We start from the raw sequence: 12,130 nt of genomic DNA, 5'->3' as shown, positions 1-12,130 counted from the left end.
TGAACACACGTGACAGACATGAAAGAGTCTGGAGATGCCGTGGTGAACGTTATGCGGCCTGCTACACCATCCAGCATGATCGGTGGGTCAGTGATGGTCTGGAGATGCATACCTTGAACAGTCACACCGACCTCCACATGCTAGGCTATGGTACCCTGACTACGGTAAGGTACCAGGATGAAAACCTCAGAACCATTGTCAGACCTTATGCTAGTGCAGTGGGCTCTGCGTTCCTCCTGCTGCAGGGCAATGCTCGGCCTCATGTGTGTAGGCAGTTCCTGGATGACAATAGCATTGATGCCACTGACTGGCCCAGACGCTCCCCAGACCTGAATTCAACTGAGAACCTATAGGAGGTTATTTATCAGTGCATCCAATACTGCCCAGTAGTGCCAAAGACTGTTCCAGGAGCTCACTGATGCTGTGATCCAGGTCTGGGAGGAGATTCCCCCAGGACACCATCCACCGTCTAATCAGGAGCAAGCTGCTATGATGAAATTCGCAAAAGTTGGATCAGCCTCTGATTTCAAGTTTTGACTTTGATTTTTGGTATGATGCTGAATCCAGCCCTCAATGGGTTTGGTGAATTTGGTTTCCATTGACCACTGTTGTATCATTTTGTTGTCAACGAATTACAGTTTTACTCAGTAAAAATTTACCACTTAGCATACTTTATTCATTGAGATCCAATGTGTGATTTGGGCTTTCCCTTAATTTTTCTGAACAGTGTACATTTGAGTACAAGACTGAAACCCAATCTGAATAGTCCTCCAGGTCACAAGCAAACATCAAAATGAAAGATTATTTTTGAAAGAATGTGAGGACATGCAGGTAATGGGTGTAACAGAGCAAGACAGGAAGATATATAAAAAGATGATCCGCTGTGGCAACCCCTAACGGGAGCAGCTAAAAGAAGTCATCGTCTTTGTAAACAAAACCACCCAGAACAGTAACAGATGACCTTAAAATCATTTTGGCTTTTTATAGTTCTTTCTTGGTAAATAATAATAGCTCAAAATCACATGCCATCTATTGAATTTATCCACTACATAAAGACTACATAAACCTAGCCTGAAAAATGTATGAAATAATCTGAAAACATCTTCTGTATTGAATTTACAACTGCAATATTATACAAATTCAGAAATTGACGTACATTGAATATCGAAAATAAACTAACAGCATATGCAATGAATACCTTCATTAATCCACACAGTTGTAATCCTTAAGTCTTCACAGACTACCAAGTAATGGAGCTATTTCAACGAGAGAAAATGGGATTTCTTTATTATATTTAATCTACAGTACTTAATGACAATAGGGAGCTGAATCTAAAGAGGAAAAAGGTGCTTAAAAGGACAGAGGTCTATAGCAGGCGATTCATTAAAAAAGCTATAAACAATTGTTGTATTAAGAGTAATTGAGCACAAGCAATCAACCTTAACGTTTTTCTCTGCAAACTTTGGAATGAAAGCCATGAAGAAAAGAAAAAGAAGAGAACACACAAACGAGACACTGGTAAATCAATCAAAGCACTGAGTGAAAAAAAAGTTTCCATAGTGCCCATGTACCTAATATCAGGCAAAATGTATTCTAACAACCTGAAACATCTAGCACTGACAGAAGCATCACACAATTTGTTTTATTATTAACCTCTTGTTTTATACATTTTAAAGATCTTTATAAAATGTAAAAAATAATAAAATTGACATGTAGACAATATGCAAGTCAGTAGTACTCTAACTTATTGTGAGTCAGAAAAAAAATAATTAAGCTGTCAGTAGACCAAAGAATGTAAAAAGTTGGGGATGTGTCAATTTCACATGCTTACATACTGTACATTCCTTTTAAATGCCATTTTAAAATATACAGCTTTTATAGAGAGCAAGTGATAAAAAAAAAAAAAAAAACTGCTAAATTAGTTGTTGGATGTGGAGTGTCTGTTACTAATGGCAGTTCAATTTTCTTAAACATTCAATTTTTAGAAGTACTCTTAGTGGAGATTTAAAATCTGTGCTCAAGTCTGAAGCTAAAATGATTGGCTCGTGATAAGCGAACCCCCACTAATTTGCTTCTCCTCCATTACAGTGAAATTGTGAAAATGTTCATGACGTTTGTCAAACTCTGCCAAATGCATTGAAGTCAATAGGGAAGGAAAAATAAACCTAGTTTTCAGTGAATTATAATGGTGCAATGGTCTTTTAAGTGTCTCTGATGTCTGGGAAAATGTCTACCAAATATGCTGAACAAGTTACTGTGGTCAAAAATGTGATGTGAACTGTGAGGCAGCAGTGCTAACCACTGCACCACTGTGATTTCCCAAGATAAACTGAATAGAAGTAAATATCAGGGGTGCAATTCCCTGATATTTACTTCCCTGAAGATTTGTAACATTAAGTGTTTCATTATCTTGTATTTAAGATTGTTAGTCAATTGACGAGTATTTTACAAAAACCCTTTTGTAGATAAAGTAGTACTTAATCTCATTTATGAATTAATGTATGAACTGAGGCATGTGTCATTTTTAACATCCTTCTTTATTTGGACTATTAGTTTGATGTTGCAAAATAAATAATTATGTTAAGAAAATGGGTAGATGAATAATATAGGCTAAAGATAAGTGTAACAGGGGCTCTTTGTAATTTTAACACCTGTTGACAATTTGAGTTTATAGTGAGATTGATTAGTTACCCAATATTTCATCAGTCACATCCTTTAAAGTCAGAAGGTGAATCATCCCTTAGTACCAGCAACGACAATGGCAGCTGTCCAGAGAATTGCGCAACTTAACTGGAGACTAAAAGAATCCAAATCACAGGTCTGCATGCTCTTTTCCAGGCAGCGCAGAGGTGAAATAATAATCCTTCTTGGTCTGTTGCAGGACAAAATGGAAAGAGGAACACGTCAGAAGAATGCCTTCAGACCCACTGTGCAGCGTCTGACACCTCTCAGTTTCTACATCACTAATAGATTCCTGCAGACCATTGGTGATGCACATGGTCTGAGTAAGGCTGTTGTTTATTCAGTCCAGCATTGGCTGCTACAGCTCTGCAATGTCACACTGGCTTTGCTAAAAATCATGTGATGTTGGGCAAAAAATGTTTGTCTAAGCCGGTGGCACAACAAATTTCCAGGAATAATATTTGGTGAACAAGGTCCCCAGAGAACACAGCATATTTGCATTGAAAAACGCTTTGGTGAATTTTGCAGGTCAACAATAATTATAATCTTTAGATGATGCAGCCTTTGGGCTGTTTTTAGTGTAACAAAAATACTGAATCCCAAGTTTTAACAAAATTGGTTCATTGGGACCCAACTGGTTTCATGTAGATAGACAGACAGACAGACATTACTATCACAGTAGGTGCTTCATGTAGTAAATGCAAATGTAGCTAAAAAACAAGGTCTCTGGATTTTCCAAAACATATTATGTATCAGTATTAACTGTGTAATTACTTCATTATAAAATTTATCAATAGCACTTACCATTAATATTTTCTCTCCAGCCAGTTAAAGACTGATTATACTTACACAGTAAACATATTCAGTGGCATTTGTCTGGCTAAATGTCTAGCAAAATTAAAATATGGAGAGTGTATCTGAGTATAAGTAATTATATAATGAGCTTATAATTATATAATTATTTATTAAATAAATAATTTATTTGAGCAGCAATCATCTGTGACCCTATGACTGATCAAGGACACAATTAGCAGTAGACAGAGCTGAACAACTCTGCTTCTAACACTTTAGTGTTTAAATATCTGCCTCTCCCATCTTGCTCTTGTGCATACATGCAAACATATTGCCAATTCCACAGGCAAAACCAAGACTATTAATACTTGAGCTTAAAAATGAGTGTAGAGTTTCAACAGACTCCACCTTAATATATTAAGTTTATATACAGATTCTGGTTCTTACATCTATACCATAAGAAGCTGATATTCATATGGTTTACAATGATTAATTATACTGACAGTTACATTTACTCTTCATGATAATAAATAAAATAAACAAGCTTAGATAGGATTTGGCTTCTCATATCTCAGTGGAGTAAGAAAGTTTGAGAATGTTATACTATACATAGAAGGTTATCTGCTGCAATAATTTTATTTATGAAAGGGGTGACACGTGCAAAATTCAGGGTAGTAGCAAATCAGTGCATACATGTTACTGAATATGCAAAATTAAATGAGAATTCTGAAACAATGAAAGAGTTGTCAATGCCTTCACAATGAGAACTGGATCAGTGAAATTTTGTGATTAATAAAAATATTCTTATTTTACATTGAATGTTATTATTTTAAATTTCGTTTTTTGCTAAGTATGTAGTGATTTCATCCTCATTAGTGGTGTCTCAATGTAAAGTTTGGCTACAGCCCAAACCTGACTATGAATCTTTTAGCATAGGACAGTCCTCCAGCAAATGACAGAGTGTCAACTACAGTAACTTTAAGCCGAGAGGAGAGATTTGCAACTTTGAATTTTCTTTCAAAAATTAAAGCAGTATGTAAAATAAATGTTAATGCAGTCTAACTTCAGATTTGTATGTGGCAGCTCTAGTTGAAATAAACTTTGTATGCTAAATAATCCTGCATGAACACAAAGATCAAACATATAAGAAAACATGGTATGTATACAAGCACTTTAACAGTGATTGTTTAGCACAGATGGTGTGCTTGTTTGTCTACCAAAAAACAGTCAAGTTTTTCCACTACTTAGAAGATTCCTTTCACTTACTGATTTACTTCCAGCCAACATTTGTATTTTATACCCAATCTCTGTATAAATTTTCTGCTGCTTGACATTTGAGTCCAGTACTTGAATGGTATTCATAAAAAGCTATAAGACTGAGTTGACAGGAATACTACTGGATTGATACAAGCACCAACAAGTAGCATTGGAGCACTCTTTACTACTACTCTTTCATGCAAGATAAAACAGCTTTTTTTTTTAAAAACAAAACTGCATTTTTTCTGTAGCTGTTTGTTACAAACGTCACACAAAAACATCTGGACGAATATTTGTGAAATTTGGTGTGAAATATGTGTAGTATAGACCAATAGGCTGCTAAAATATTTTTGTTCATCATCTTGAAATAAAATAGTGACCATCATTTTACATTGCTAAACAATGCTCCCAAACTTTACACGGGCTGTTACAGATTGAAATCAAAGGTTTCTTTTTGGGCGTGTACACCGTCAGCATGGCACTGCCATGATCTAAACAGTAGCATGGCCAGTTGCTTGCGTACTGAAGTAACTTTAGCTGCAGGTAAAGTCCCATTTTACCTACGGTGCCGAGCAGAGTTGCGTTGCGGTGCAGAAGTCTATTATCCAGCGAAAGCGCTGTGAAGAAACTGTCTGTTGCTATGGCCCTGCCTTTGTCCAGTCTAATAGTGTTCACAGGACATCGTATTTTTGATTGCTGGTACAACAAATAGTTTTGAGCAGGCATCAGCCACAGCGTTGCTCTTGTGAAAAAAATGAAGATAAATGCCATCAACTCAGAGAGGGAGAGGCAAGGTCATTGTACCAAATGATCGTCACTGAGAGAATAAAACTGAATAATAATAATAAAAAAAGCGCTAACTTTTACAAGTAGCCAAAATTTACACCAGGTGTTACAGACTCAAATTAAATGCATGTTTTTATTATATTGCAGAAATATTCATAATAATAATAGCAACTCACTACTCAAAACGCAAGGCAACAGCTCTTACCTCTGCGCCATTCAAGAATACGTATAAACTTCCTGTTGACTGACATTTGAGCTTGAGTTTTTAACTCATTGACAGCCACATGTAAATCAAATGCTTTTTTTTTCCTTTGGTTATATTCTTGAATAAAAGCGCAAGTTTATTTGATATTTGGACTTTAGCTGGGAGAACTTTTTGCCTGTCAACGTGGGGGATGGGACAGCAGGCTGCTTCCTGCTTGTCCTGATCGACACATTTACAAAACAAAAGACGCTGATGGAGAGGTGCAAAGAGATTTAAGGTGGGCCGGGATTACGAGATTTTCCGTAGGTTTCAGGGATTCTAGTGTTAAAAAAAAAAAACAGCACTTAATTAGTTGGTTGCTTCCTTTATAAATAAGAAAGAAAAACCCAGTTACTTCAAAATAAAGAGATATACTTTTAAATTTAGATAAGTAAGAGAGATAAAAATAAGTGAAATGTGGGACATGACCTAAACTTAAAACACATTACCAAATAGGCAACAGTTCTAATGGGATTTGTTGCGTGGGTGAAAGGATGAGATGGCAACAGGTTTAACAGATGATTTTTACTGTACACAGTTATCTAAATAAAGTGTATGTCTATTAACTGTAAAACAACAAAACCCAGCACTACTGCAAGGTTAATATGGTTATAACAGGATGCACTAAATTACCTAATTGTAACTGAAAACACAATTTCCTTCACTAGTAGCATCTGTTTCTCCATGACTATTAATAAGGCACAGCATCAAAGTGTTGATAAAGGTGGGCTTCCCTGTAGCCAGCTTTCTGCAGAATTCTAAAATGAGAATGATGAGCAAGACCAATTACTTATGTGTGCTCCTAATAGCGCTGGGAGGTATCATCAAAATCCTATATCATGGTATTTTTCAAAATTATTCCGGTTTCACAGTATTCAACGGTATTTTTTCCCCATGCATGAGTGGATGTTAACCATATTTTCCACTGCAATTACTGCAGTAGACTGGCTAAGAATAACCTATTCATTGTACATTGTACAAAAAAACATTTTAATATGCACACAAGTATTAATATAGGTTTCCATGGCCCCATAAAGTTTTCAAGGGGGTGGCACTAATGAAGAGAAGAAATCACACTGCATGACAGTCAAAATATAGACCCTTTTTATTGAAAAAATTTTGCAAACAACTTAAACTATAATTTTGCCAACATATTTTTAACCATCCAAAGAGACAAATATGCAGAGGTGCACTGAACATTTTTCTTAGTCAAGGAATAAATAGTAAATATTTTTTGTAAACCAAATACACTTTCTGTTAATGTTAACAATCTCTCTCCACTGACTTTTTAAACAACTTTACCATCATTAAACTGCATAAAATTTAAACTAATAAATAATAACAATAAAATAAATAATAGTGCAGCTTCCAGTAATAATACTATTACTTTAAGGCTTCAAACCCATGTACATTACACAGTATTTACCAAATAAAAATAAAATAAAGTAAAACAAGTTCAACTTGGTGATGACATCTTTACCAACTGAACCATCATTAAGGCAAATTGCATGGTGGGCTGGCTGCCTGGCTGTCTTTGTGAGACAGGTGCGCAGGGGTGACCGTTGCAGTGAGACGCAATATGGTTTGTACCTCGTGTCATCATAAGTGTTGGTCATCCCAGGCGAACATTGCCATGGGTGCATCAGCTACAGGAACGTGTTCAGCACCACGATCAGCTGATGCCGGTACCTCACTTTTGTTTTCGACCTCCATCTCCAGATCACTAGCATCAAAATCGGAGTCCGACAAATCAGAGTCTGATTAGGCGATAATACGAAAAAATTCATCCACGGATTATTTTGCTTTGAGCATTCACTTTGGTATCTCTCCACATGCCATTTTAGAAGCTGTTTGCTCTTCACTCTTCACGCACACACAGGGAATCGAGGTCAAATCAACAAAGCTAACTTTCCTTCTAGCAAAAATGTATCAAAAAGCAACAACAAGATCACCAATTTCTATCGATCGCTAGCTAGTCTGAGACATCTCACGACCTGGGAGTTTCCGGCAACATATTGTACTGCATCACTCGGCCCACAGAAACATTCGCTTGCCGCACCAACTTGAAAATTTATATTTTACACAATTTTATATAAATTATCGTCTCACTTTCGACATCATTACTTCGAAAAATCTAAGTTGAACCATAGTAAGAGGGGACTACCTGTACTGACTGATAATAGAGATAACAGAAAACTGATTATACACACATTCATTGTACATTTCTTATTACTATGGTATGTTTTTACTACCATTACTTAAAAAAGTTTATTATTTTAATAACTATTACATATATATGGCTGTGTGAAGCCTGTGTCCAAAGCACTGGTACACAAAGCATGTTTGCAACTAAGGTGGTGCAGCAAATTGCTCGTGTTGCCACCCCCGGCGACAACTTTAGCTCGATAGCATTTGCAGTGAATAGTCGTTTGGTCCACATCCGACCTTTTAAAACAAAAATATCTCCAGACAACAGACACGGCTCCTTTTCTCGTCAAAAGTTCTGTGTCATCATGTTCCACTTTATCGTCTGCTACAGCTTCAATTTCTGAATGTTCTCTGTCTATTTTCACCCCTCAATACCTCCACTAACGCATGTAGTCCGTTGCATGCGTGTTTAGCGGTGTAGCAGTGAAAAAGGTCCCCCCCTTAAATAGTTTCTCGCTGCACCACGTTCCGAACATTGTTTAGGCTATTTAAACCGGTGTTGCGGCATAAGAAAAATCCATATCATAACAAAATTAAAAACGGTTTTCGGTATGAACCGGTATACCTCCCAGCACTAGCTCCTAACATTACAAAAGGTTTAGTTTATCAGGAAGCACCGAACTTACTGTATGTGCATAACCTGACAAAATACAAAAACTCCATGCCTCAACTATAATTGATGTGTTTTGAATATTTAAATGTGTATAAAACATGCCTGCACAGAAAAGGTTTTCAAATTAAGTATAAAAAATATCTGGAAGCATTATAAATTTATTATTAATTATTTGTAATACACAGGACTGCGGCCCATTTGCAGAAACAGTACCTTAGCTTGTTTGACAATAACTTTAATTGTGAGAACTGAAGAATACCATACATTCAAATGATCAGAATGAAAGTGTAGTGTAATACATTAGTGTGCTTTGATCAGGATAGGTGTTAACAAAGCAGTGTAAAGTCACTGTAAAATTAACCCATTTGTAGATCAATGACAAGAAGTGTCTAATCATAATTGATTTAAAAAGGGATAGATAAAGTAATATGCATTTACCAATAAAGGAATTCTTTACTGGGTTTTGCAGTTTGAGGTATCATGCTTTATATTATAGCAGTAAGGCACCACACATTTTCACTAGTTTATGTAAGTAACTTACATATATAGATGTCAAACTATGTTTTTTCCCTTCCAATATTTACGTAATTTTTCTCCATTAGAAACAACTGTTTCTTTCATCACACAAGCCATTTCTCATTCCTTGATTGTGATTCTCCTTTTTGTTTAATGCACTTTGCCTCAACTATTCTTCATACATCAAATAACTCATGAAGAGTACTTTTAACATTTTATGATATTCAGTACTAGAAATATGTATTAGAATACATAACAATTATGCAGTAAGGAAAAACAAAACATGGAATTGCACACATCACCGAATTAAATTCCTTACCCTAAAATTCTACTTCAAATCAAATTATACCGAATCCTGCCAATTTTTTAAAATTCCAATATCAATTCATCAGTGGAACAGAAATTGATGAGTTCATTCATGAATTGACCCTAACCCTGATAGGAAAGCACAGTAGCACTTAAAACACAATAAAAACTGACTTTCCCAAAATTAAATATTTAAAAATGCCCTGCAATCCTGTCTTCAGCAAGGATGAAACGATTACGAAAATGATTGCAGCCCACAAAAAAACAAAATAGCTCTGGGAAATGATGTAAAACTGTGCATTCACTTCAATTGTTATTAAAAACACATCACATTGTACTTTGTCAAGATCTCACTTTCATCCACAATCAGGTCTATTCCCTTCATTTAAAATTCTTGTTTGTTAAGCATGTGATCAAGATTACATAATGTGTTCAGCTGCAATGTAATTACTGTTTTGTTAATTTTTTCTTTTCTTGTTTTTACTCTTTGTTATGTGGATTGTAAAGAATAAAAAACAAAATGCAGTGTACTATTATTTTACTCTTTGATGATATGTACTTTGAGATAATGAATTTTGTCTTGTATAGCATGTGTTTTATAAAGAACAAATTATAAAATAAAATCAAATTGTAAACAATATACCTGAATTTCTTATAATCTACCACACTGTTCCAATTATCAATGGAAGCTTCTCTTTTACTATGGAATATGTTTCCAATTACAAGATGACAGGTTATTACAAAAGAATTGCTTTGCAAATAGTCATCCATGCAACAAAAATGTCTAAGTAAGCTGGAAGCTCACCTTTTCTCCTTGTCTTTCTGAACTTCACTGCTCCCAGATTGATTAGATTCATGCCATACAAGTTGTAATCTATAAAGAGTTGCAGAAGGTATGGTATGTGGGCCTCATGGGGTTGATAAATCTTATTCATAACAGCTCCTCCTTGTAACAGCTCACAGACCCTAAACAACACAAAATTGTTAGTAAATTCCTCATATCTTCATAGTGTCCAGGTGCACTTCATATAAAAACTTCTATTTTGTATATCATCATTAAAGTTGCAGCAAAATTACAATTATTATTATTATTATTCAGCCTTCAGATCATACAACAAAAATACATTGACGTAAAATTCAATGACAGTTGCTAAAAGAAAGCAATTTTGCTAAAATTAAAAAAAAAATAAAAAATCACAAAGCATAACAGAATTCACAACAATTTATTACATATATTAGGAACTTGATCAGTATCTATTACAAATATTACAAATCCAATCAGAAGTGCAAAAAAAAAAAAAGATTCCTTTTTCCAGATTGTGCAGTGTATCATTTGAAATCAGAAGCAAATAAAATAATCTCTGATTGTAAAGATATTAAAGCTATAGATTACCACTAATGTAATGGTCACTAAGAAGCTAAAAAACTATGAACTATGTTGTTTTAGAAAGCAAAAACTGCATTTCTAAAATAAATATTAGTCTAAGGAACAGCTGCTGCTCTCGGTTTCTTTTTTTTTTTTTTTGTTCCCATGGCCCACAGTCTGACATTCCTCTAACACTCCATCTCCCTTTGTGACAATGTTGATTTTGGACATTTTTAATTTTAACCAATGATGGTGAGAAACAGTTTTTTTTTTTCTTTTACTTCTAATGATGATTATTTTGCAAAATCATGTCACGGTAAGTTTTGAAGTTATGAAAGCAAAGAAATGGCTCCTTCCCATTTCACTGATATTAGAAATTATAAGTTACTGTTCAAAATAAATGTTGAGCTCTTCCTCATATACTGTACCGGAAGCACTTTCACTAGCTGAACACATCCTGTCCATCTTTCCCAAAAGGATTCAAATTTCTCAGGTACTAGCATTGCCTATCATGACATAATATTTTGGTAGACCTACCGTAGGTGAGTACAGTACATTATTAGTAATTGCATTAGTATTAGTAACTGTAATTCTCTTGCATTTTAGACTGAACATTTTGAACTAATTTCCTGGAAAGATCATATAAACTGAATGAGATCCTAGTGATGGTTTGCCACATTCAGAGCAATGCAGATAATCTGGTCAACCTGTGTGATGTGTTATAACAAGAGGGAAAGAGTACAAATCACATTCTAAAGGAGCCAAGTTAACCATGGGAACCTTTATCTCTGCATTATCTGTGAGGTTTTACATAATATAATCAAGGATAAAGCCTTAAACAAAGCACATCCTACATTTTGCCCAGCAAGGTAGAAGGGGAATAGCTCACAAAATCACTACTGAGTCTTGCTAGCTCCCATCAAACTATAATCCAGTTTATTATTATGTCCAATGGATAATGGTGTATAACACAGGGCACCATTTGTTACAGAACAAAGACACCAAGTAAAACGTAGAAAACTCCAGAACCTCTGAGTTGTATTTACTTATTACGCTGGTCATTATAATATTATATGAATTAATTTTGCTAAAATTGTATTATATTTTGTTAATACAGTTTTGTTTTGTAAATAAATATGACCCTTTGCTAAACTAATCTACCTGTATATCATTTTTAAGTAGCTGTTCTGTTATCTGTCTTTTCTCTTATCTTCATGGCCTCGTCCCGACCCTGACAGATAATCAAGGTTTTACTGTAATTGGCTTAGATAATGAAAAGATGGATTGGCAGGGACATTAGAACATTAGAAGTCTGACACCATTGAGTCCATCAAACTTGTTTGGTTAGCTAAGAGCTAAG

At 35.0% G+C, this 12,130-nt stretch overlaps 1 protein-coding gene across 1 annotated transcript in view; it reads right to left on the bottom strand.

Annotated features, from left to right (window-relative positions):
• The window catches only part of rev3l (REV3 like, DNA directed polymerase zeta catalytic subunit), a 334,113-nt gene that overhangs the window by 164,954 nt on the left and 157,029 nt on the right, over positions 1–12,130 (bottom strand). The window contains exon 4 of the mRNA XM_028797593.2: positions 10,210–10,370. Within this exon, the coding sequence (XP_028653426.2) occupies positions 10,210–10,370 (161 nt within the window). The remainder of the gene's footprint in view (positions 1–10,209; positions 10,371–12,130) is intronic.

This window comes from Erpetoichthys calabaricus, chromosome 3 (assembly GCF_900747795.2).
Source record: "Erpetoichthys calabaricus chromosome 3, fErpCal1.3, whole genome shotgun sequence".
In the NCBI taxonomy this organism is placed as follows: Eukaryota; Metazoa; Chordata; class Cladistia; order Polypteriformes; family Polypteridae; genus Erpetoichthys; species Erpetoichthys calabaricus.
This window is presented reverse-complemented; position numbering and strand designations above follow the sequence as displayed.